Source organism: Spermophilus citellus, assembly GCF_964194105.1.
Source record: "Spermophilus citellus genome assembly, chromosome: 6".
NCBI lineage: Eukaryota > Metazoa > Chordata > Mammalia > Rodentia > Sciuridae > Spermophilus > Spermophilus citellus.
In genome coordinates, this window is record NC_138187.1 from 132,863,448 (window position 1) to 132,890,712 (window position 27,265).

Consider the following 27,265-nt stretch of genomic DNA (forward strand, 5'->3'; position numbering starts at 1 on the left):
CCCGGGGCTATTGATCATTTAAAATGTGGCTAATGTGATGGAGGAACTGAATTTCTCACTCTATTTTATTTTAATTAATTTAAATGGAAAGAGCCACACATGATTAGTGGCTGCAGTAGTGGGCGGCAGAGATCTTTGCTACCCGATGCAAGCTTCATGGATTAGCAGTGCTGTCCTGCTGGGGGACTTGTTAGAAATGCAGAATCTCAGGCTGCACTGCAGACCTGCTGAACCAAATCTACACTTCAACAAGAACGCCTGGTGAACCATATACACACAGATGTGTTGATTAGGATGGCGGCAAACAGAAGGGTGGGCTCAGAGATTACACAGTGGGATAGATCACACCTTGGGGGACATTCCATTTGGGAGCGATCTTCCTTTTGCTCCCTCTTCCCACTCCTCCCCTACCTCTGAAAGAAGGTGGTAGAGTGTGCCCAGGTAGTGATGGGGAAGACACAGGCGTGCAGGTGGCCCAGGAGCACACTTGGTGGTCCTGCTCTGGAGAGAGAGCCTCTCTAACCAGTGTCTTCTTTGCCCCTCCAGTCTTTACTTTTTAGTCACTGCTCTGTGCTGGGCCACGAGCTATCAATATGCATTGGAACTGCCTCTAGCAAACGGCAGCCTCCTCTATCCTGAAGGAATTTATAAACCAAAACCAGAGACAGGCCAGTTATTGGAGCCTTCTTCCTGGCTAAAGTCAATGTCCCTGTTGTGGTAATGTGCTCTGCACTTCCCATTTGTTTGGATGAAAGAGACCTTAGGGCTGTTAACCCTGACACACAGGAAAACATTTCTCTCTGAAAAAGCCTAGGCAGTGGCCAAATTGTGGCAAAGATAGGGATACAACCAGCTGGACTCCATTAGCCACTCTGAAGTTTCAGCTTCCTTCTGCCAGTCCTGGTTGGGATTCAGGCAGTGAGCAAGCAGAGTGGCTGGAGGGGGCACTGGTAAGCTGCAAGAGGCAGGCTCCACCAGACTCACCGGCTTTCCCGATGTGAACAGCCAAGCGCGTCAGCTTGCCCTGCAGCACCGACTTCTCCTTCTTGGGCACCTTGACTACCTTCTTCTCCTTCTCCTCATTGTCGGCCCCATCCTGGCTGTTGAGTGGCTGGATTTCCAAGGCCACTCCATCTTGGGTCTTTGCTAGGGTGCACACATAAAGAGTCAAGTGAGCGGGCAAGGCGACAGCATGGAGTGGCAGACAGGTAGAAACGAGAACCCTTCAGTTTTCTTCCAGGAATATACCTTGGGTCCCTGACGTCATTTCTGACCACTCTCACCCCATGCCAGACACGGAATTTGCTTCAGTGCTCTATAAGGGCCTTTACAATGGTAGTTTAACAACTGGAAATGAAACGGGGTGCTTTTAGGGCCTGGATTTCCTCTTCAGTGGCAGCTTCCTGGCATCACCTCAGATCCTCAAGCCAGGTTTATTCCAGCAAGGGGATTAATCACGCCACTAAACGCTATTACCAATAACCATCCTTCCTGGAATGCTGTTCTTAAAATCACTGTTTACTGCAGAAAGGGGCTGAAGGGAAAGGCTAGAGCATGAAGTTCTAACTCGCTCTGTTAAAAGGTTCATTTCTCTCTTTCTCTCTCTTTGTGTGTGTGTGTGTGTGTGTGTGTGTGTGTGTGTGTGTGTGTGTATCCCCCCACCCCCGGGAAGAAACACAGACTCAAGACCCAAGGTATTTCCCAGCTCCTTCTTAAATAAGTTGAAGGACAGGAAGAAAATCCCCCTTCTCCCATGCCTGAAAAGGTAGGGAGTGGGAGATGCAGAGTAGAACCTGGGGTTAAGTCTTTGGGGGAAAGGGAAGAAGCTGGTATAACGGGACCCCCTGGAATAAGAGGAAGCAGGGATAAAGACAGACATATAAATCCATTGTGCTTTTAAAAGAAGAGCAGAGACCTAAAATTAAAGAACTAGTTTTGCTCAGCCTTGGTTCTCCAACATGTTGACTTACTTTATAAAGACTACTATGATAATGTTTACAAAGGAAAAATATTCTCTAGGAGCTGTCTCAAGAAAGCAGTTCTTGCTGGCTCCTAGCATCCGTCCAGCTTCAGCCCCGCAGAGCTCAGTCTTTGACTTAGGAGGCCTTTCCTGAGATAGTCTCTGCTGTCAGACTCACAAATAAGACAGAGACAAGAGATGTAAACACAGCCACCAAGAGAAACGCACACCAGACCAGGAGAAACAAAACAGACCGTGGAGAGAACAAGAAAGAGGTGGGGAAAGAGGCTGAGAGAAAGGGCACTCTCCAAGGACCTCTGAGAAGACCAGCAGAGGAGGAATTCAGACCAGAAGAGGACATCGATGACAAAGCCAGAAGAGGAGGGTGCAGGGACTTCCCACCTCAATGCCCCCCACCATTTGAACCCCAGACCCGGGAACTGATGGCATTTAAATCTGGCTGGCCAGGGCAATGAAGCAGAGTTCAACACCCTGGGAAGAGCAGCTCAATCCCACAACCAAGAGAAACCATGACATGAGGTTCTGCGAGCTAACAGCAGAGGGTGCTGCTGTCCCGTCTCAGACTGGGACTGGGGCCTTGGGCCCACCCCATCTCTGCACCTTCCTCAACATCTGGGCCAGAGCAGCAGGTAACAGATGATGAAGAGGAGAGGGGAGAAGGCAGATGGCCTGGAAAAGTCTGATTTGAGCGAGGACAGGTAGAGATGGTAAATGAATGGGTAGAGAGGTTACCTTTGTTGCGATTTTCAGGGACTCCTTGTTTTTTACCTGTTTAAACAAGAAAGAAAAAAGTGGGGTGGAGACCCAAAGTGACTATTAAGAGATCAGATATCCAATTTGTCTGTCCTGCTCTGAGCCCAGAAGGGCCACATGAAGGAGTGGGTTGCAGGGAAAGCAAATAAATGTAAAGGGAGCTCACGTCTCTGCTCTCATTCCTCCCAGAGGTCTACTGAATCCTTGGGATGTGAGCAGAGCACTCATGCAGGTGACACACGTTCACACCTGAGCCGCTCTCTCTTGGAGCATGGCTGCCACTAAGAGGGAGGGTGCTCTGGCTGGAGTCAGATCTCTTGGAAAAATGGGGTGAGGGTTAGGGAGTGAGAGGTGGGAACTGTTTCTGCCCAATGGCAAAGGCCTTGTAAGGTGTCTTCATGTCAGTTCAAGCTTTCTCCTTATTCACCCGCAGATGGCTGAGGAAATGAGTGGTCTTGTGCCCAGAGAATGTGTTGCTTCCTGCTCATAAACTGCCCTCTACTAAATAGCCCAAGATAATCCTCCTGTCAAGTAGCAGAAATCCTTCTCTTCCCAAAGGGATGAAGGAATGCTCAGGGAAAAGTCTAGATTTTGTTTTAGTATCTTTTCCTCTTTCTCCTATTAGCCCTGATTAGGAGGAGCAAGTAAGGGAATGGCAAAGACTGGGCTGGCGTCACCTCTGTCCCACTCTTCTAGCTGTGTCTCTTCCACCAAGAGCCTGTAGTTTCGGCAGGAATCAATTTTATTCTTCAGGTCAGTTTCCTCTTAGCAGCTTCCCCTTCTTTGAGGAAGAAAGTAGGGGAGGAGGAGTACATGGAGTACAGTTTGTTTCACCTGCTGGCTCATTTTGGGCAGGTTTAATTCAACTCTTTACAACCTTCCAAAGACACAGGAATTGAGGCCTCAAAGCAGCCTGATTCGGGAGCCTCGAGCAGGGTCTGGTTTTCATCAGAGCTCCCCAAGAGCCACGGTTCACATTTACATCTTGGCATGGAGTTTGGATATCTGCCCTCTTCATTCTGTCAGGTTCTCCCAACCAGGCTTTCCATCCAGATCTGAGCCCTTGCTTCTAGCTCACCCATGGGGATAAGAAGAAAGAGAATCTCACTGTAAATGCCCAAGTGCCCCTCACCTTTCTTCTTTTTCACCTCCTCTTCATCTTCATGTACCCCTAAGAGGGTAAAAATGATTCCTGTCTGGGAGTTGATCCCCACAGCAGTCACCACCATCCTGCCAGAACCTTCCATCACATGGGTCCCTATATGGGAAAGGAGAAGATGGGAAGGAGTATTGCTTTTTATTCCTAGCCATGAATTGGTGTAAAACAGAAACTTTAAAAAACAAGTACTTCCCTACCCCCACGGATAAGGATACACTTAGCAGACAGTAAGAAAAAGCGAAGAGCTAGGCACATTTAGAACAGACCAAGTGAAGTAAGGGTAAGAAGGAAGGTGTATCTGTTTTAGAGTTAGCCCTCTCTTCATCCTCCTCCCAATTACCAGCGCCCCTCCAAGATCACTTCAGCATCTGTTTCACAGAAAGTCTCTTTCGGCTTGCCTGACATCCTTGTATGCAACCCACCAGTATGCTACTGCCCCAGCTGAACCCAAGGGAAGGAGATGGGACAGAGCTGGAAGAGAGAGCAGGACCTGGAACTCATCGCCTGGCTCTCCTGGGGAGGCAGAATGGAAACTTGGGCAGCTGGAGACTATACCTGCCAGCAACATGGGGTCTTTTTCCAGTGACTTCCTGACATGGTCTGATTCTCCTGTCAGAGAGCTCTCATCAATCTTCAGATCATTTCCCTGGATCAGGATTCCGTCTGCAGGCAGCAGATCACCTGGTGCACAAAGGGGAAAGGGACAGTGAAGGAGAGCAGGTAAGATCCTGGAAGAGCGTGGGGACCTCTAACTCCGCCATTCTATCTCAGGGCTGCTCCCATGGGCCCCACTTATAGGGAAATGGCCAGGTAGGACCTGGAGAGCCTCTAAAAGACAACTCGAGAACTGGGTGTGACTCAGAGGAAGAGCCTGTGCTGAGCACACACAAGGTCCTGGGTTCCATCCCCAGCACCACAAAAAATAAAAAGAAAGATAACTTCAGCTCTGTAGAGCTTTGGACAAGATTCCTTTTCCCTTCCAGGTATTATAATTCAAACAATATACTTTTGATCTTCAGGCACATAGGGTACAAATCTGACAGTCTTTTGGGAGAATATTTTCCATTGCTTTCTTTGAAATTCCTTTCCACGATTTCCTTAAATTCTAATTTAGACATTAACATAATATGGGAGCTTATCTTTTGGGGTTTTTACCAATTCCCAGCCCCCTTTTGCCAAAGGACCTACACCTCAAACATTGGGGTTACCCAGGTATAGAAAACATGGAGGTCTCACCGTATTTGATTTGGGCGATGTCACCCACCACAATCTCGGCCACAGGGAGCTGAATGAGCTGACCATTTCGAATAATGGAGAATTTTTGCTCCTGTTCAATGCGGCTCTGCAGTCCCCGGAACTGTTTCTCCTTGCTCCAATCATTAAAAGCTGTCACTAACACCACGATGATCACTGAGAACAGAATGGCTGCCCCCTCGATCCAGCCAGCTTCTGCCTCCCCTTCGTCATCTGGGCTACTTACGGATTCGCCACACACTAGCCAGGGAAGGGAGAGAAATAGTTACTGAGAGCTTTTGTTGAAATGAGGGTAACACTACCAAGGCTCCACAGAATGAACAGTGAGGAAAAGAGAAAATAGAAAATAAACCCACTGGGGCCGGGGATATGGCAGAGCACTTGCCAAGCATACCCAAGGCCCTGGGTTCAATCCCTAGCACCACCAATAAACAAACAAACAAATAAATAAAATAAAACCCAGGCAGAAGAGCTATCTTCTGAGGAAATCAGAAGTTAGCAGGATTGAGTGTTGTCTCACCACCACCATATCTATTTGTGTTAATGCAAAAGAAGCAAATGACCAACAAAATATGTCAACGCAAATCACATGTCAAGAACTTAAGATTCCCAGTGGGGCTAGGCTCTTCCTGATAGTTCCCCTGATGCCAGAAAAGAGGTGGGCACACTTGGAGAAGCAGGGCTTTGTTGGGTTGGGTAAGGGTATTGGAACCATGGCATTCTGAATAAGGATTTGAAGGGACGGGAGAAGGCGGGAAACCCTGGAGTCAGAATGGGTTCAAGGAGTAGCTTACTAGCTGCCAGCTGGTTTCCTATGGAGAGCCCACTGGATGGTGGGGGTGTGGGGGCTGATGCTGGACCTTGTCAGTCACTACTAAGCATGGTTTGGTGGTAGTGGAAAGAACCCAGATTCCAGTCATGCTGAGCTGTTTAGACACTCACGTTCATTTTGTTCACCAGGGGGGCGATAAAAGGACAGGACCAGGGAGATAATGGCTGCAATCTCCAGGATGATGAGTGTGACATCTTGAAGGGCTTCCCATACTAATTCTAAGAAGGTCTTGGGCTTTTTTGGGGGGATTAAATTCTGTCCAAACACGATTCTACGTTTCTCCAGATCTGCAGGGTTCCCGGAGAGACCTGAAAAGGAGACAGGGGTGGATCAAGAATGAGAACAAAACAATGGAAATAAGGCTGTTTAAAGCCTTTTTCTTTCTTTTTTTTTTGGACTAGGGATTGAACCCAGGGGCACTTAACCACTGAGTAACAGTCCTTTTTTGTATATTTAGAGACAGGGTCTCACTGAGTTACTTAAGGCCTTGCTAAGTTGCTGAGGCTGGCTTTGAACTTGTGATCCTTCTGCCTCAGCCTCCCAAGCGGCTGGGATGACAAGCGTGTGCCACCACACCTGGCTAAAAGCCCTCTTTTAAAAAAAAGGGCTCCTCGCTTCCCGATCCACCCAAACATAAGACCCAGCTAGGGTGACCAACCATCCCAATTTGCTCAGGACTTGGCAGGTGTGGAGCTTTTAGTTTAAAAATGGGCAAAGTATGACAAGTTGGCCGCAGGACAGGGCCTGCTGGCTTCTCTTAGTAACCAGGGCAAGCTGACCTAGATGCAGAACTTCACCTCCTCTTCATGGAGCATGCTGCAGGCTCCAGCTCTTAGAACATGAATATTAACATGTTCCTTGTGATAACCACAGAATTTTCTCTCATATTGACATGGGAATGCCGGTGATGACTTGCATAGCATCAGCTTCCACCCATTGGCTCACAATAAAGGCCAACGAGAACTAGTTACCTTCTTAAGGTCACCTCAAGATAGAGACAGAGCCCACCCATGTGTCCTGATTCCAAGTTCCAGAGACCGCAGATCATCAGAGCAGAGGTTTTGACTGTAACTTACAGTCATACCCTTTAAGCACACATGCCCCTGCTTTTCTGTGTCTCTGTCTCTCTTACACACACCACTAAGAGGTACTACTATTTTACCAAGAGCTAAGTACTTTTAGGTACTAATACAAGTACTACTGATATTCAGGTTGAATAGAAAGAAAACAAGAAAGGCAAGGCCACAAAGTTTTCAGATACTACAGGATTCCCAGCATCCTCCCTACCAACGCACATGTATGCTGACATACTTTCATGCGCACACACCACATACAACAGATACAAACATACTGCAGACACACAATACACATAACCACGTGACAATGCAAATACCACACACATACTCTAGGCACACATTCTAGGGAAAAGAGATAGGCAGTTATTTTAAGTGCCTTCTTGAGAATTTAGGCCCCTCTCCTGGGCCCCAGAAAGGTTACTCTTTAAGGCAGGGGGTGGAATCCCGATGTGGTGGTTAATGCAGTTGGCATTCATAGAGTTAGTTTACACACTGCAGCAGATTAGTCCTGGCTCTGGCACTGGAAGCTGTTGGCTGCAGGTTTGATGGGATCCCCACAGGCAGGGTGGGGCAACCTTTGTCTTGAAAAAATGGTTAACAGCTGTGGGGACCCAGGGGAAGGAGAAACTTTGTTGGAAGGAGCTGCAAGAACAAAATGGAGGCAGCAATGCCAGATTATGTCTTTATACTCGGTCAACATGAAAGGCTCTTCTACTGGAAACGATTGTAAAAATGGGAACTCAGGTACACAAGGGAGCATTGCTTGCAGGGTCTGAGATGCCTCCACTTCCCATCCAGAACAAAACCACCAGCAGTTGCTCTTAAGATACTCATGTGCCCGGGCTGGGGAGCAGGGGCCTGCTGGCGATGAAGTGGGGGTGGGGGACCAGCTGTGGTCCATACTTGTGTAGTCAGCACTGAGGGCGTGGAAGCCACTTGCCCTTGCTAGTATTAGGAGAGAGAACGGGTTTCTGGCTAGGAACCTGGTGTTCCAAGCTGTGATCCAGGGCTCCTGCTGCCCAGTGCCCAAGTACCTCACCTGGCCTCAAGCTGAGGGGCAAGTTGAGCTGCTTGCCAGATGCTCATGCCTCTTCCACCCCGAGAAATCAGGTTTCTGGTAGGAAAGGAAAGCAAGGGACCGCAGAAGGTGCATTCTAGTAGACCATCTGGGTGCCCAGGCAGGCAGGGCAGAGTGGCCAGTGGGCAGCGCCTCAGTGGTTCTTTCTCCCAGGAACCAGAGATAGCAGGGTTGTGTCAACTTGGGATTACTGGGCTGGAGGGCCAAATAAGTTCTGATAATTTTTTAATCTACCTGGGATATTCCTCAAAGAAGTAGTATTCAAATGCAGAAGGAGGAGATGACTTCCCTCCTTCAACAAGGGTTTGTAGACCATTATGAGGGTAAAGCAGGACAGCAGATGTTAAATATCATAAGGGGCATTCCAATAGCACTGGTCTGAGTGTGTAGGGGGCAGGGCTATTGCCCTCTCAGCTCTCACATTAATACCTTACGATCATCCTTGACTCCCGCCCTGTCTCTCTTTCATCTTCTATACCCTTTTAATTAGGAAATCCTACCAGCTCTACCTTCAAGTTACATCCAAAGCCCAATCCCTTCCCATTTTCAACTGCCACCATGCTGGTCTCCCACCAGCATCTCTTGCCTGAGGTACTGCAGGTGTCTTCTGTGTCTCCCGGCTCCACCATGCTCTCCTGTTCTTTACACAGTGGCCAGAAGATCTTTTTTAAGACCCAAGGCAGTACATGCCATTTATCTGCTCAGAATCCTCTGGCTTTTGCTTGGAGTGAAACTGAGCATAAAAACCTTATTATGATGGCCTCTAATGTCCCTTATGAGCCACCACACTCTTTCCCTGCTCTTCCATGTTCACCAAATTCGAGCCCAGCCCAGCCAGCTTTCCTTCTGTTCTCTGAGTGTCTCAGACAGGCTTGGACTTCAGACTTCTGCACCAGCTTTGCCCTCTTCCTGGGGTAGGGCTCACTTCTTCACCTCCTGCAAGTCCCTGTACTACTATTGCGTCAGGAGACACTGACCTAGCTGACTGCATTTAGAATGGCAACTTCTCTGCCGCAGCACTCGCAACCCCCCCTTACCCTGCTAAATTTTTTTCATCCCAGTATTCTCACCTATTGTGGGTATGATTAATTCACTGAGTGTTTACCTGTCCCCCTGTACAAGGGTAGGATTTTTGCTTTTGATCTTCTGGCCCATAGCCTGCCTGGCACAATGTATACATACAAATTTGTCAGATGAACTGAATGAATGAGTAATGAATAAGATTGCTAACATTTAAATGACTACTATATTCTGGAAGCTTCACTAGGCACATCTGTGTCTTTCCATGAAAACATCACAATCCCAAGAGGCAGTTACTATGAACCCATTTTATATATAAATAAACCAAGGCCTAGAGAGGTTATGGGACTCCTTGAATTATTAAGTGGCACTCTATACCCCCATAGGAGGTAGCTGGATGTTAACCTGTATCCAGAGGGGTAAGATGTCACCAACTAGCCCCACTTTGTTGGGGCTTGCCAGGTTTTAGCACTGAAGTTTCTGCCTCCTGGGAATGCTCTTTGGTCCCAGCGAACAGGCCACCCTACTTCCTACACTGGGGGGAACAGGCTGACGCGCTGCTTTCTTCTCCACCTCTGAGCAAGCTGGCGTGGCTCCCATGGTCTACAGTTGGAATAGTTAGTCCTCCATTTCCTGTCATCAGGGTGATGATATCCGGCCCATCCGAGTCTAACCTATAAACTCTGTGCTCAAAGAAGGCTCCTTAGGGCCTTTTTTAGATCCAGGAAATGAAGAAGGACAATGGAAGCCATACAAGGTCAGGCCTGCTCTTCCCTGGACACCCTCAAAATCACATACTTGCTTCTTTTTTGCCATTTTCCACTCATTTCTCTGTTCCACTTGGAAGTCACCAAGATCTCGTATAATAGCTACTTTAAGAAGTCAAGTGGCTGTCCTAGTTCCCAGCATGCTCTGCAGCAGGGCAGGGCAGGGCAGCTTGGGGCTGTAAGCAGTCATAGCCTTGGGAATCCTCTCTGACATGTGGCGCTGCTCAGGGAAAGCCATGTGGGGCTGGGAGCTCAGCCAATCCCCAATTTTGGGCTTTCCATTCCAATTCTTTCAGCCCAGTGAGGCTTTCAGGCCCTGATCTCAGCAGTTTAATTTTGCACAAAGACTTGTCCAGCCCAGAAAAAATGTTTTGGGCCCTGATCTCTGCAGTGGCTTCTCAAGTATTCACACAGCCTCCTGGAAAGGGGAAGGAAGACTTGGCAGAGAGTGGATGCTGGAAACACAGGAAAGGGTTTCCCCAAGAAATTCATCAGGAAAATGAGAGGAAACTTTGTTCTTAAGCACATAAGAGAGAAAGCCCCACCCAACTGGGGAGTGCCTTTGGCTCTGAGAACCAGACTGTGCACAAGAGTTGGGAGAGGCAAAGAGAATGTTAGGCCATGAAGTCATCACCCCCACCCCAGGCTGGGAGTTGCTAGGCCCCTGCCCAAGCTGGGCGGGATGAGCCAGCAGCAGGGGAACATTTGCATCTGCTGTGAGTCTGTGCAGGGCCCAGGGTCAGGGAAGATACTGGGAGCCCAGCCCAGATACCAAGGACGTTGGAGGCAGAGTACCCTTTATCAGAACCGGCTCAGCCCCAGAAAGGGTGGGGATAGGTCAGACATCATAAGGGACTTCCCAGCTGTCTGAATTATGATACCTTGCCAAAGGAGGCAGCAGAAGCCTCTCCCACACAGATAGTACAAAGATGTGGTTCGTGTGCAGGCAGTACTCTTTTAGTATAGATATCAGCATACCTTTCAAGGGCTGGGGAGGTAGCTCATTAGTAGGCAGCTTGCCTGGTATGTGTGAGGCTCTGGGTTTCATCCCCAGCATGAGTGAGAGGGGAACCTTTCAAGTCCTACCTTAAAACCCTGGACTAAGGGGAAGGGAGTCTTGGGATCAGAGGGCCTTGCAGGATGGCGCCAGCTCCTGCTGCAAATCCAAACCACTCCTCCAAGGGTTGCGGGGTACTTTCCCTACTGAGCATCTCCAGCTCAACACACCCATGTCGAACATGGGCACATTCTCTATCTGCTGAACTCTCGGCCCTTCAGATAAAGCAGTCGACTCAAGGTCAGAGCAGAGGATGATGGACTAGAAAACAATGCTCTCTCCTTTCCTCATTCTGGTCCAAAGCCTGGCCTGCCTGGCTGTATAGGAGCTCTTCTTCAGGGCAAGACTCCCTTCACCCAACCGTTCTAGGCCTTTTTTGAACAAACAAACAAACAAACAAAACCCTCCAGCTCTGGCACAGGGAAGAGAGAGCTCCCTAAGTGCTGTCGCCAGCCCTCTGCTCTGTCACCTTCTCCTGTACCGCATGCATGTGCTTCCTGCCATCCAGTATCACATTCCCAGTACTCACACCTCGGAGCTAAATAAAAAGAGTGAAAGGCTAATTTTTAAGAATAGACGTAATATCTGTCTCAGCCAAAGAGGGAATGCCATCTCTCTCCCACCCCAGGGATGGTTCAAGGCAACAAGAAAGTTAAAAAAAAAAAAAAAATCAAACCAGGGCTGGGATATATAGCTCACTAGTAAGGTGCTTGCCTAGCAGGTATAGGCCCTGGATTTGATCCTCGGTACTGCAAAATAGATAAATAAATAAAAATGAAATGAAATCAAGCCAAACTCAAAAAATTTGCAGGAGCTGCTGCTGAGCTGCTGAAGGATGTAGCATCAAGGTTTCCGGGCCTGGTCAGGGGAGAAGGCAGGGCAGAAGACTTGGCCACACTGTCCCACGTGGATGCCCCTGCCTGGCAGCTTTGTGCCAGCTAAGCCAGAAGCCCAGCTCTGGCAAGGGGCTGGGTGGAGAAGAATTCATGGAGCTCAGGGTTGGGCTAGGGAGAAAAGGCCCAGCAGCTGCCCCGACCTCATTCAGTCCTAGGCACTTAAATCAGACAGGGAATTCCCAGAGTACACTAGGGAATTCCCTGTGGGGAGGAGGGACAGAAGGAGGGCACTTCGCTCTTTTGTCTTCCCCATTTATCTACCATCTGGCTGATGATGTCACTTCCCCAAGTCATACAAAAATCTTTTTGAGCCAGGTGACACATGTCTATAATCCTAGCACTTGGAAGACTAAGGCAGGAGGATGGCAAGTTCAAGGCCAGCCTAGGTAACTTAGTAAAACCCTGTCTCATATGAAAAATAAAAATAAAACAAAAATTGCACCATGTAGAGCCAGAGGAATGAGAAGTTGTACTCCACTTTGTACACTGTATCAAAATGCATGCTACCATCACATAAAACTAATTAGAACAAATTTTTAGTTTTTTTTTAGAACAAATTTAAAAAAAAATTTTAAAAATCATAACTAAGAATTTCTTGATGAAGCTATTGGCCTTGCCTCTACTATTTAACATGACAGTGGAGATGGCCCCTTCTGAGCTGTTGGAGCTGGCTGCCCACCTCCACCTCTTCCCCGCCCTCCAAGATATTCTCATGGTGAGACTTTCTCACATCTTAAAACTAGTGCTAACATATGTGCCCAAAGTGTAACAGACAGAGTGGTCCTCAGAATGCCATCTCTACAGGCATGCCCAGGTGAGTTGCTATTAAGAGGTTTGACACCTTTAGGACAAGCAGGGAAGAGTTCAAGGAGATGGCTACCATGCAGAGGGCATGAAGGTAGGCGACCGCCACACTGCCAACTTCTTTGTGATGAGTTTTAAAGAAAGGGAAGAAAATCAAAGAAGAAGTTACGTTCCTCCTTCCCCATCTCTTCCATTCTACATTCACTTACTTAGTGCTCACTTCCCCCAACCCTAATGGTCCCTTAAAGCAGTGGTCTCTGAATGGGGGCACACATGCATCTGTTGGAGTGTGGGGGAAATATCAGAGCTTTTCAGAGTCAGAAGTACTACTAGTAATATAGACATATTGTAGGTGAATGTTTATTGGGGGTATGTGTCTGATTTTTTCCCTGTTATGCTGACAACATTATTAGAAACTTCAGGGGTGGGATGTAGTTCAGTGGTACAGCACTTGCCTAACACACAGGAGGTTCTACATTCCACTCCTAGTGTCACCAAAAGAAGAAAAAGAAAGGAAGAAAAAGAAATTTCAGTCTTCCATGCTGAAGAAGAACCCAGTCTGAATATGTCCCAGGTAGTGGAAGTATAGACAGTTCTTAATAAAACATGCCACAGCCCTCAAAAGGCACAGTAATAGGAACACAGTAAAGTCCCAGAGATCTTAAGGTGGAAGGAGATATTTTAGTTATTCTAAAACCTGAAGTTAACGAACAAAAATCATAATTTGGGCTGTCTTAAAACAGATTCTCTCCTCTTCTGCCATCTACTCCCCAAAGAATATCAGGTCCCCAAAGTATCCCAGCAGATACTCAGTAATTATGAAAGGCAACGATGCATCATGAGCCAAGAACATTCAGGAACTGGTACAATTACCATAGAGCATGGCCACGCTGGAGTTTCCCTAGGAAACTCCTGGATGATACAGGGGTTTTATCTTTAGCTTCTAAAGCCCTTTCCTCTCTGCAAAGTCTCTTTGGTGTAGGTTTTCATACTGTGTTCCCATAACACCCTAATCTTCCCCAACGTAGCACTATGCCGATATTTCTGGAATTGCTCTAATTTATGTGCAACTTCTCTAAGCTCTGTGGAAGGAGGGACTATACTTTCACGTTCACCATTGTGCCCCAGTACCAAGTGGGACTTAAATACTTCTTGCACATTCTTGAAAGGGGATCAGAGGACTGTTATCACACTTCAGAGAACAGACGTTAGAAGGGTATGAAGGGAACACAAAATAGAAAGTCCTACCAATATTCTTTTGTTTTGTCTTATATTTCTTTTTTTGGAACTGGGGATTGAACTGAGGATATGAGGCAAATGCTTTGCCCCTGAGCTACATCCCACCCCCCTACCAATATTCTATATCCAAATTCAACAGAAATTGAATCGTCTTTAGCCTTATGAAAGAAGCCCCACCATTAGTGATCTACTCTATTTACTACTTATTCAAGACTGCCCTTCTCTGCTTTTTCTGTTCTAGGCCCAGACCCTCCCCATAACTGCTGGTCTTGCTCCTCTTCAGAAAATATCATTCTTCCTCCTAAATCAGGTAGCAAAGCTGAGGACCAACATGGTAAAGTTCTAAGGGGAAGAAAGAACATGTCCCTGGGGACCATGCAGAGATAAGCGCCTATCTTCTGGCCTAAGTCAACTGAACTGCTCAGATATTTGAGGCTTAGAGAGGCTGGGGTAGCAAAGGGGCGGGGAAGGATGAAGAGACAATAACAGGAAGGGGATGAACATTTGACTCTGTAAAGAAACAAGCAAACAAGTTTCTTTAAAAAAATATATATATATAGTTATATATGGACACGATATCTTTATTTTGTTTTATTTATTTTTATGTGGTGCTGAGGATTGAACCCAGTGCCTCACATGTAGGAGGCAAGCACTCTGCCACTGAACAGTATTCTATTGGTGCAAAATGCTCAGATATTTCCTCCTGATAAACCGAAGACAGCATAGCTTACTTAGGAGTTGAAGCCTAGGCCTATATCTTAGCTTTTACATATCCATAAAGACTGAAATCTCAGTTGGGATCAGTCAGGCACACTAGTAATCCCACTCAAGAGGATGAGATAGGAGGCTTGCAAGATCAAGGCCAGCCTTGGCGACTTAGCTAGACCCTCCACAACTTAGTGAGACCCTGTCTCAAAATAAAAAATAAAAAAGGCCTGGGGTTGTAGCTCAGTGGTAAAGCACCCCTGGGTTAGGTCCCCAGTACCAACAACAACAACAATAAAAGACTGAAATCTTTGGTCACTTAGATTTAGACTTATGTCTTCTTCTTCTTCTTTTTTTTTTTTTTAAAGAGAGAGTGAGAGAGGAGAGAGAGAGAGAATTTTTTTTTTAATATTTATTTTTTAGTTCTCGGCGGACACAACATCTTTGTTGGTATGTGGTGCTGAGGATCGAACCCGGGCCACACGCATGCCAGGCGAGCGTGCTACCGCTTGAGCCACATCCCCAGCCCAGTCTCCCAAGTTTAAAGTGTTGCCCAAAACATCCCCAGCCCCAAGACTTATGTCTTCTGTCAAGTCTCCTCCACCTCTTCTTGCTTCCCTAAAATTTCTCCTTTCTGCTCACACTTTCAGCCTTGCTTCTGGTTACTGTTGAAGGCTGAGATGCCTGAGCACCTCCATGTCTTCCTGAGTCTACTCAACTCTAGGCCACTGGGGCAATGCCTACTCCAACTAGCCCATGCATAGTACTAACATGAGCATCTGGTCACCACTGCACACTTTACCAATCAGTAAAATGCAAAACAAAATTTAAAATTTTGCATGCTTTTGAGAGTCTCTGTGTTGCTGCTTAAGCATGAGAGGGCAGACAATGAGCCAGAGAATGTAAACTGTTCCATCACCTTCTACCTGGAAGTAAGAACTTTAGCCAGGAGAGAGAATATTAAAATTAAGTCCCACCTGCCTTTAGAATCGGGTAAATAAAGCCTAATAAAACCATGTTAGTGTCAGAAATGTTAGAAATTTCAAGTTTTACAGGGCCTCTTAGTAGCTATAGCAAAAAAAAAAAAAAATTACAAAAAAATAACTGTAAGTCTATATTAAATATGCAATCATTCCACAAAAAATAAAAGGGCCATACTCTATGAACCAATCCGCCTCAGCCTCCAGAGCTGCTGGGATTGCAGATATGTGCCACGCACCCAGGCTCCCCCCCCATTTTTTTTTTTTTTTTGAGATGGGGGTCTCACTATATGTTGCCTAGACTGGATTTGAACTTGTGGATTTGAAAGATCTTCCTGCCCCTGCATCCTGAGTAGCTAGAACCACATGTATGCATCCTAACACCCAGCTCCAATCATTCCAGATTTACTTTACATTGGTTTCCAACCAGAATTCAAGCACAGGTAATCTCTTTTTTCCTATTACTAGTCTACAGGATCTCCCACAGATAACAAAATTATGCTAGGCTGTCAGACACCTGAGTGTGGTCTTCTGTGAATAAGCTGGCTTTTAATAGCATCTGATGAAGGGGGACGCGTACCCAGATACTGATACTCTTTTCTCTGCCTGCTCAACTAAATAGCTCAATATCACTCTTGCCTGGGTAGAGATTCCTGTGCCTTAGCTGTTCTGTGTCCTTTGTTCCTAATCCTTTGTCTCCCATCCCAGGGGGTCACTATTGAAATTAGGGGCTAAAAAATTACTAATGGAAAGGTTGTTCCCAATACCCTGCCTTCTTAGCTGCAGAATAAACCCTATGGTAAATCTTACATGAAAACAAATCAGGACACATATTTGTGATCTAAGGAAGCAGGAGCAAGGCAGTGGACAACTGTGTCAGTGGTAGGAGACCTGAGAAGTTGGCACCACTTGAGTCTATAGCAAGAGAGGCACCAGCCACCAGAAGGGGTGGCTTTTAGCTATAGGACTGAAATGGGAACTGGTGAGGAATCCAAAAGCATTAACTATGTTTATAACATTTGATATCCAGTGCTGCGAGAAAAGTACAACATCCTTTGGGATGGAAGCTTTCTGAGAACCGGATAGTAAATAGTTGCAGCACTAGGAAAGGATTTGGAAAAGTAGAAAATTGGAGAAAAGTCTGGGTCCTGCTATTAGGAGATCCCCAGGTTGCAGCTTATTTGGACCCTAAGTTCCATTTTGTAAGAGAAACAACTGACCAGAACAGCCTACTAAAGGGAAAAAGAAAGATCCTGCTTAAATTCTGATGGGTGTTTGTAAAAACACTGCCTAATCTCAGTGAGAACATAATTAGGTGCAGACTTTCATTAAGGTCAATACTGCGCAAAAGTTACCAAATAAAGAAATTCAGCTGACAAGAGCCCGGCAGTGCCCAAAGGGCAGTCATTAGATACCAGTAAAAAGGCGGAGACTGAGCCACATGAAAGCCGCCTTCACCAGGTGTCTTTCTATGATCCTAAAGTGAGTGGAGGAAAGAGAAAGAAGTTGCAGTTACACATGTAGTAACCTCATCAGCTATGATAATTGCACTTCAGAGGTACTCATATTCTAGCAAATATCTCCAGACACATGGATCTATTTTAATCTGAGACAACTAATTTATTGAACACCTATTATAAATTTGGACTTATACATACATTATATTATTTAATCCCCAAAACTCGGTGGGCTAGGTATTATCTGTTTGATTCGGGGAGGCTGAGTAAACTGTTCTGTGCTATTCAAATGGTAGAACTACTTGAACTCAAAGCTTATGAGATAGGAAACTGAATTCTAAAAGTAAGAGAACATGTAGGGAAGCACTCTTAGTTTACAAAGAAAACAAGAGATGGGCAATATGCACATATCTATGTAAAAATCTCTGCCTCTTTTTTATCACAAAGTCTAGAGTCACGATGGGGGGGTAGCTCAGTGGTACAGCACTTGCTTAGCATGCACAAGGAAACTCTGGAGTCCATTCCCAGCACTGAGATTGCATGTGCGCATGCGAGCATGCACACCCACCCACCCACCCACGCACCCACTCCCCCACACACAGAGTCTAGACTCCAAGTGACTAACTTACAATACAATGATGACTAAGAGTCAAAACCTCTTCTTCGAATTCACCAGAAATACGATGTGACCTCTGAGGAGAGCTCAGAAATAGGAGACCACAAGAGGCTGAAGGCCTCTAAAGGGTAGGATCTTTGCTCCAGCTCATGTTCCTCAATCATGGACTGCCTGACACACAGGGCCCACAAAGAATTTGCTACAAAGATGCTGCAACCTGGGGCTGGGGATGTGGCTCAAGTGGTAGCGTGCTCGCCTGGCATGCATGCGGCCCGGGTTCGATCCTCAGCACCACATACCAACGAAGATGTTGTGTCTGCCGAGAACTAAAAATATTTAAAAAAATTCTCTCTCTCTCTCTCTCTCTCTCTCTCTCTCTCTCTCTCCTCTCTCTCTCTCTTAAAAAAAAAAAAAAAACAAAGATGCTGCAACCCAACCAAAGTGAGAAAGAAAGTTCCCTTTTGTTCTCTACATTTTGATGAGGCAAAATTTCATAACACCATGGTGCACTAGGCACTTGGGCAGAGCTAGGCATGCATGAAGCTACATTTTTTTCACTCTCTTTTAAGAATAAAGAAGAATTATATTATTAGTGTATCAAGCAGGGTTGGAAAAAAAATCATTTATAATTCCCTGACAGAAAAGAGTGGGTGATTCAAAGATATGGATACCTTATAATATGCCATCCCATTTCTGTGTACAACAAAGTGCTCAAATGTGTAGACGGACTATTTGCTTTTTTGCGCCCTTTCCCCATTACACTTGAAGATCAGTGGAGGAAGGATTATCTTGGAACTCTTTCAAAATCAGACTGATACAGAATAAAGGACTAGATGATTATTAGCTGATAAAAGCATTTATACCATAAACATTTATAAGATAAATATCCTCCTTTCTGTATACTGATACAGAAAAATGAAGAAAGAATGTTTTCAGAGAATGCCACAGTCCCTAAATATCATTTTTTTGGGAAAAAAATAATGGCTCTTCATGGCCTCACCTCCTTTTAGAGCTTCAGATGCCACACTTTTCCCACCAGACAAAAATATACCAATGGGGTCTCCAGAAATGTACCTTCCCTAGAAGCTGGAAAACAATATTGTGAGACATTAGCTACCTTTCTCCAATTCCACCACCCCTGAAATGGCCTTTACCTTCCACAGGGGAGGTTTTCAGTCTATTGCAGATATTCTGTACACCTCCATAGTGGACATTGATCTCGTTCAGTCCATCACTTGAACGCAGCTCCATGAGCTTCCTCAGTTCCATTAATGTGCAGCCAAAGTCTCCTTCATGACTTTCGGCTATTGAGTTGGACGGCAAGTTATGTTCTAATGGGTTCGTCATTTTGCTTGCGGTTACCAGCCCTTCAACCAGAGAAGATGAGGAGTTTCCCTTCAACCAGTCAGTGCCTCCTGCCTTCTTGTCCCCACTTCTTCCTGCTTCTTGCTTCTCTGGGGGCCCAGTGAGAATACAGATTGACTATATCTTGTGCAGTAAGCTTCAGGGTAGCAACCCCAAACCTAGATCCTTTCTTTTGTATGAAGCCTGGCAGTGAAAGGAGGAAGAGGATGGGGGAACTGAGTAGAAGGCGGACCTTGTGTCACGATGATTGGTGTCCCCTGGGTGGTGATGGAAGTGGTTGTCCAGAGTAGGTAGGTTCCTAGTTTAGACTGACTTGCCCAGATGAAGGTGTAAACAGGATATACATGTTACCATGGAGGCAACCTTAGCAACAACCAGCAACTTCTATGGTAGAGTGTCAGCAGGAGGAGGAAGAAGAAGGCTCCCTGGATACCGATGACAGCTGGATCTCTGGAATAGAGGCAAGATAGACAAAAAAGAAACAATTAGAACAGCCAAGAGGATCCAGTATCTGCGAGGGCAGACTGTACCCACTCTAGCACAGGGTTTAGGTGACAGTGAACCTCTGAGCTGAACTGATAACTGAGGCCTGAACAGACGAACTGCTTCAGGGGAGGCCCTGTTTCCTGGAAGGGCCCAGCAGCTTGTAAGCTTATAGAGAAGCTATGTCAGATACAACCCAGCCTGTAGGTCTCAGTCTCCTAAGCCAAGCCATACAAACCCCACAACTTTAAAGACTTGGAAATAAAAGGTTATGACCTCTAATGACTCTAATGCTTTCCCTATTTGAGGCACCCACTACAGGATTCTTTAGAAACTTAAGAGGTGAGAAGAGGTCAGAAAAAGGAGATCAGGCCCAAGTGGTCTGGAGGGTGGCTTGCCGGTCTGCTACCCTCTGCCACACCCCATACCCTTCCCCACTCCCAAGGCAGACATTTACCAACCAGGAAGACAACTTGATAGAAGATACCCAAATCCTTTAAGAAATCTTTCAATACTCAGTCTTCAGCTTTATGGAAATTAGGCAGCTGATGGCAGTTATTAATAAGTCAGGCATCAAGTTTGGTTCTTGGGGCTAAGCTTCATCTCTCCTCCAAGAGGCTTTTGTGGGGAAGGAGAGAGTAACACTGGCAGTTTTCAATACAGGGTGGATTTTTTTTTTTTTAATAAAGGGGACAGAAGAACCTCTGAGAAGGAAAGATAGTAAGTTTGAAGGCTGTGAATGTAGGGTTTCTCCAGTGTGGGAGGGATAAGATACCTATCAGCTCTGCTAGAGCATGGGGCCCCAGCAAGGTCACTAGGAAGGACAAGCTCACCTGCATGTGACTGAGCACCAGAGGGCCTCAAGTCAGCACAGTAAATATATCTGAGGAAGGCGGCATTTCCCCACCAGGAAGACAAGTGTTACCCCTCACCCAACTGACTAAGGTGTGGGGAGAAAGTATGTGCAAGTGAGGGTACTGAGGGCTGAAAGCAGGAAGAAGTTTGACCCTGAGCCCTGTGCTCAGCTTCAGGCAGAAGCTGGCTACGTGCCCTGCTGAAGCCATTGCCTCACATCAGCCATTCAAACATGGAGGCTCTCAGGGTCTCTTCCTGAACCAAGCACTGGAATACATGAAGCCTGGTGCTGATTTAAGTCTCCACCGACTTGAGTTTAGTTGCCAAGAGGTTGTGAGGATTTCTGTTCAGCCTATCTTATAAACAGATGACATCCTCACTACTACAAGTTGAAAGAAGAAGCATAAGAACCATCCAATAAGCATTTGATTTTTTTATAAATTACTTTCTTCAAAATCACATGTGGTGGGGCTGGAGTTGTGGCTCAGTGGTAGAGCATTTGCCTGGCATGTGTGAGGCCCTGCGTTCCCTCCTTAGCATCGCATATAAATAAATAAACGAAATAAAAGATCCATTTACAACTAAAAAATATTAAAAAAAAAAATCACATGTGGCCAGAATCCCTGTTGATTCCAACCAATGCTGTTCCCCACAGGTTCCTCTGGGATGGAGGTCTTTGCCCCCACCCTGTAAGATGCCCCTGTAATCCCTCCTAGCATAGATTTTAAGACTGCTCTGCCTTACAAAGAGTTAAGCAAGCAGTTGTCTGTTTGTTTTAATATCACACTCTCTTTTCTTTTTAAATGTCATCAGGGAATCCTGGGGAACAAGGTCTGAAAAAAACCTGAGGTAGCAGATCAACTATTGTTGTTAATTTTTTATTGTGTCTAATTTATAAAGATGTTTGTTTATGAAAAAAAACATGTTATATATAGGATTCTGTACTTTCTGTAGTTTCAGGCCTCCATTGAGTATCTGAGAATATAGTCCCTGCCAATAAGTGAGGACGGTTGTACTACAGGGTTTTCTCTTCCTATTTAGTTTCTCCTCCAAGGCTGGAAGGAGTGGGAGGGGCTTGTGCAGCCAGAAACCCATCTTGATCCTTAACCAGAACTCCTTAACCTTTCCAGAGGAAGTCAGGTACAATGCTGATAGAAAAACTGGGAAACAGAAGATTTTTACCTTCACATGCTACTGCGTTTGCTTCATGAAGACAGACACTTCTACCTGTCTTATTCACTGCGTTGTACCTAGTTCCTGAGAGAGAACCCGCACAGAGTGGGCATTCAGTTCACATTTTGTTGCTGTTGCTGGATGACCAGTAGCAGATTCAGAACTAGATTTACCATCTTCTCCTCAGTCATCCTCTGGGCAAATCACTTAGCCTTCTTAAGACTAGTTCCTCCTATTTTTAATTAAAAGGAGAATCAGTCCTACCTCTTCACATCATCTTAAAAAAGTAATAAATGGGATTACTGATCAAAAATTAGTGCTTCAAAATCTTGGAAAGATGCCCAGTGTCCAGTATAGGGCACTCAAGTGATGGGAAAAAGTTTTAATTTGACGTGAATGAACTTCTGTTATATTAGAAAGCAGAAAGGCAATAAGATCCATGTGCCCCATCATCTGTTCCTGCCAGGAACCCCCCTCCCATACTCAAAAGAATGGAAAATTCCAAGGCAGACTCTTTAACAATAGCCATTAGCTGGGTTATAACCATTAGCACATGTGTCCTGAGTCTCTGGAAAATAAGAAGGGTGAATTCCTTACTTTGAACCTCTCCTCAGGATACCAAAGGGGAGAGATTTTTCTATTCACACAGGCCACCAATGGAAAAGGGCACATAAGTTTAGAATACACCAGGCTAAAGAACCATGTGAGGTAGGCACAGTGGTGCCTGCCTGTAATCCCACGGACTCTGAAGGCTTAGGCGGGAGGACCGTAAGTTGGAGGCCAGCCCAGGCAAGTTAGCAAGACCCTGTCTCAAAATAAAAAAATAAAAAGAGCTGGGGATGTAGCTCACTGGTAGAGTGCCCCTGAGTTCAAGTCCCAGTACTAAAAACCAAAACAAAACAAAACTGTGGAAAAGAACGAGGAGGTTTGTATGCTCCAGGTTGATCTAGAGACACAAACAGTAGATCAAGTATCCAGATGTGGGCACAAAGTCAAAGAAGCAGTGTGTGGTTGGGCCCCCAGGTTTGAGGTGGGAGCTCTATAGAAGTTCTGTTGTAAATAGGCGACACGTCAGGGTGGCCATGCTTCTCTGTGAGCTCTCTAGAAAATGAGCTCTTTGCAACTGCTGAGCTTGCCTGGCCCCTAACCTTATTAGGCAACTGCCAAAGAATAATCTGGCAGTGTTCACGCCACTTTAGCCTGGGAGTCACTACCTCTTGTCAGGTCAGGATTAGTCATTTGCCTTGGGGGCATTTTGGGTAAGGTATGTCCTCATTCCCCAGTTCTGGCATTTTGCAAACCTAGGGGATGACAGGATTCTCTCTCCTGTGCGAACTCTCTCACCCCTTCCTCCCAGGGCAAGAAATCATATTGCTTTACATTTAGTCCTTTTAACACGTTACTCTTTTTACACATTACTCCTTAGTGTTTTGATAAAGGCCCTTTAAAATGCAGGCATCTCTAGGGACAGGGAATACTAGTTCCATCTTCAGGAAAGATTCACCTTTTCTCTAACTCTGTCCCTTTCAGAGTTCACTATATCTTATCCCAGGGAACAGGGCAAAAAAGGCCCCCTCTGGCCTCCATACCCACAGAGCTTCACGGGACCTCACACTTCCTGAAAAGTCAACCCACGGAGGCTCACTAGCAAGTTCTGGAAACAAGGAGCTGCCAGAGACAGCAATCTGCTTCCCTAAAGCCCCCAACCATCCACAACAGCCAGACACTCTAATTTCCTCCAGTTTGGTCCAGAGAATCCCTCAGTCTTAGAAGCTTTCCCAGGGTGCTAAAGAAGAGATAGATTCTCCGTCTATGAGGGGAAGGAGGTAGCCCTGTGTGGGTTACAGAGTACACTGTGTGGGAAGATAGGAGGAGCCCACCCCTGAGCCTCCCTCCCAGAAGGGAGGTGAATCTGGTGAGGTGCAGGAAGCTAAGCGTGGTGGAGATGGAGAGAGAAGCGGTGGGCCAGGCCTTCAGGCTGGTGCAGCGCAGACAGAATTGGCCTCCAGTTGACTCTGGCCTCTGGCTGTGAGGGAGGGGCCTGCGCTGCTCAGTGGAGCGGACTGGTGTGCCTGGCCCTACCCTGGCCCTGCCCTGCCATATCCTCTTCTCTGGACCCAGAGCCTCTGCTCAGGGAGAGTTGGTAGCACACCTGGCAGAGTGTCAGCATCTGCCAGGCAGGACATGAGGAGTGAAGGAGGCCCTGAGGGGAGGAAGCAGGCTGGTCCCACCTGAGGACCTGATCCATGGAGGCTGCTCTGGGGCAGCGCCTGCAGTGTTCTCTGTCCCAGAGTCTCCCTCATCCCAGGGGAGGTAGGAACAGGGTGGTGGTGGGGAGAGGTGCGAAGGGAGGGGACAAATATTTCTTAAGCACTTATAATGTGCCAGGTGCCACAGGATACATTGTATTGAAAATCAGTGAGAAGTTAAATGTGTATTAATATAAGCATTTTTTAAAAATATTTTTTATTCTAGATGGACATAACATCTTTATTTTTATTTGTGTATTTTTATGTGGTGCTGAGGATTGAACCCAGGGCCTCACGATGCGAGGCAAATGCTCTACCATTAAGCTACAACCCCAGCCCCAATATAAGCATTTTATAGTAATTTTTTATAAGTAACTTATTTTATTTTTTTTTCCTCTTTTAAAAATTGGTACATTACAATTACACATAATGTTGGGAAAAGTGCCTGATATGTAGGGGTTGGTCCGTACACAGTAGCTATTATCATTTTACATATACTATGTCACTGAATCCTCACTGATAATCCTATAAAAAGGATGGACTTTCCTTCATTGCAGGGATATATAGATTCAGAGAGCCAGACTTTGCACCCTGGTCTGAATCCAAAGTCACCCTGCCTCAAGTACAAGACACATGCTCTAAGAAAATGTTGGTGAAAAAAAAGCTATGCATTTACTTCCTAAACCTTGATGAGAAGACCCATATAACCCATCAGACCCTTGTTCAGGACCACTAAAAGGCTCTGAAATAGATTAGAAAACACCTACCTCTTATGGGCAGGTATACAGATAGACCCACAGCTTATTAGGGACAGACACACTCCCAGATACTCCTCCCTCATCCTTTGCTCACCAGGACCCTGAACCAGAATGCACTGGGATCTAGACTGGCACAGCTCCAAGCATACGTGATTCCCACCTGGGAAGAGCCCAGGGGTGGGGCTGGGGACTTCCTCCATATTATCTTGTCACATTCTTTTTTTTTTAATATTTATTTTTTAGTTCTATTGGACACAATACCTTTATTTCACTTATTTATTTTTATGTGGTTATGAGGATCGAACCAGGGTCCCTCACGTTCCAGGTGAGTGCTCTACCGCTGAGCCACAACCCCAGCCCTCATGTCACGCTCTTGATCCTGTGATTCCTAATGATCTGGGAGAGGCACAGAGAGATCCAGCTCAGGGATAATTCCTGAGCATCACCTGGAGTTTTTTAAACTTTTTTCCTTCTCTCAGGCTCTCCTCTGCTTCCAAAAGGGAGGTTCCCTGCCAGGAAAACTGGTGAGATGGCAGCAGCCTAAACACCCCAGGCCAGCCCTTTCCTCTGAAGATAGGAAGCCCACCCAGAGGCTGTTCCGTGCCCCTCCTCATTACAGGCCCTTTATTTCCATGACTCAGATTCCAGCCCACCCTGGTCAGTGCCTGTCACACAGGTCTGGCTGCCACCCTCACTATGGCCCTCACCTCTTTCTTCCCTGCCTTTGCCTGCCCTGCCCTAATTTCTGCTCTAATGCCTGTTGCTTTGCAGATCTGACCGGACAGAGCACATGCCCTCCTTTGGAGGCATGGGAAGAAGGTCAGAAGCAGAGTGTGCTGGCTCATGATCAGGTGGTGGGTGGCACGACTTATCATCAGTATCCAAAAGCCACACCCATGCCAGGAAGCCAAGTGAGGGCTGAGGCCCCAGGACCAGGTCTCTGCACTGACCACAGGATGGCACTCTGTGGCCTGGCCCAGGAACCTGATGTCAACACCCAGCTAGCCCCTAGAACCAAGCCTTCTGGTGGATGTTCCCTTTCCTGAGAACACTGCTTCCTGGTTAGGAGGCGTGTGCACTAGGCTGCCCTACACCGTCTTCCTCTCCCCAAGTCTACTCTGAAAGCATCCTCTTCAATTGAGCTGCAGACATGCAGTGCTAGAATCAAAGTAACTTTGGGGAGAAAATGAGTCAATCTTTGACCCCCAAGATCTCAGAATCCAGAATCCATCCCGCCTTCTCAGAGAATCCACATATTTCTTAGTTAAACTCAGTTTATTCATCGGTGGATCCAGTCATCTACTGAGGTGCATCTCCCAAAGGAATTCTCCTCTAGGCCCTGAAGGCAGCCTGTGTAAAGATGTTCACTGATTCATTATCTGTGAAGACAGACTTGGAAGCAACTTGAGATCCATTCTCCCAGTGATGGACAGGTAAGACATACTAGGTAATATGGAGCATTATCCCATAAGTAGGAACACAGATTAGATGTACACATGAAAATACTGCTGATCTTAAAAACACAGTGATTAGTGGAAGAAAAAAGATTTCACAGTTTTACAAAAATTTAAAATACATGCATCTAAAGCAGTACTATTCATTTTAAGGGTCAAATTTAAACAAAAAGAAAGTTTAGCACATTAGAATGCTGCTCATGGGCAGAGAAGAAATAGAAATAGGATATGGGAAAAGAGTGAGCAAAAGAGGGGTCACACCTAGATGGACCTCTGAAAACAGTGGGCCACGACTGACTCAGGCCTTTGCACTTGAGGTCCAAAATTATAAAAATAAAACACACCACGATGTTTGTCTAGGATATGACAACATTGTCTGTGACAATGTTGGCAAAACTTATTAATTCTGGCCAGATGCAAGGAGAAGATAGTTCATAGACATGACAAGGTTTTCCTAAACAGTGATACTGAGAGCTGACCCATAGTTGGTAGTCTGATTCTGATCACCTGGCCGTCTCATCTCCAGCCCTGGTCAGAGACCCCAGGATGCACCCAGATGAAGACAGGAAGCTCCAGAGTGTAGGCAGGGAAACAGTGGGTGGGAGGAAGCAGGAATGTGCCTGAGAGGTCAGTGTCACCCCTAGCTCCATTCTAAAACAGCATCAACATTATCAAGATGAGAAAGGGAGCCTTAGGTTGTAGTTCAGTGATAGAGCACTTGCCTAGCACATGTGAGGCCTTGGGTTTGATCCCCAGTACTGAGGAAGAAAGAAAAAGGAAAGAAAGAAAAGAAAAAGAAATGGCAGTCGCTTGGGCCCAGAGCCATGGTGAAGATACTGTCTTTCAAATAATCTGGGTCACATCGGCCCAGGTCACCTCTGTGTCCTCCTGTGGCTTAGTGTGTGTGTGTGTGTGTGTGTGTGTGATCACAGCAAGCTCAAGCTCCAAAAAACGTAGAAGAGGAAAGCAACGCTGACCACATCCTTCTGCTGGTTTAAAGAGGACCAAAGTGGGTTTCAAGTGGGGGTGACAGTGCCATCCAGAAGGGCTACTGTTTAATACAGGGGAGCGGGCAACTGCCCCCACCCCTCCCACTGGATGGTGGGAAATTCCCAGGATCTCGTTTGCTGGAGTATCTGCTTCTCCCCTCTAAGAACCAGGACAGGAAGCCACTAGGCCACAGACAGACACCAGACCCTGGGCAGGGATGCGAGTATTCAGCATGTCTTCTCTCTGGGACAACATCGATTGCCT

At 46.2% G+C, this 27,265-nt stretch overlaps 1 protein-coding gene across 2 annotated transcripts in view; it reads right to left on the minus strand.

Annotated features, from left to right (window-relative positions):
* Window positions 1-27,265, minus strand: part of ATP2B4 (ATPase plasma membrane Ca2+ transporting 4) — a 94,729-nt gene that overhangs the window by 30,858 nt on the left and 36,606 nt on the right. For both annotated transcript variants that reach the window (XM_081299362.1, XM_081299363.1), the window contains exons 2-8: window positions 18,829-19,489; window positions 6,090-6,287; window positions 5,130-5,387; window positions 4,449-4,574; window positions 3,867-3,992; window positions 2,714-2,749; window positions 985-1,146 (exon numbers count right to left, since the gene is read on the minus strand). In XM_081299362.1, the coding sequence (XP_081155488.1) occupies window positions 985-1,146; window positions 2,714-2,749; window positions 3,867-3,992; window positions 4,449-4,574; window positions 5,130-5,387; window positions 6,090-6,287; window positions 18,829-19,021 (1,099 nt within the window). In that variant the 5' untranslated portion in view covers window positions 19,022-19,489. The remainder of the gene's footprint in view (window positions 1-984; window positions 1,147-2,713; window positions 2,750-3,866; window positions 3,993-4,448; window positions 4,575-5,129; window positions 5,388-6,089; window positions 6,288-18,828; window positions 19,490-27,265) is intronic.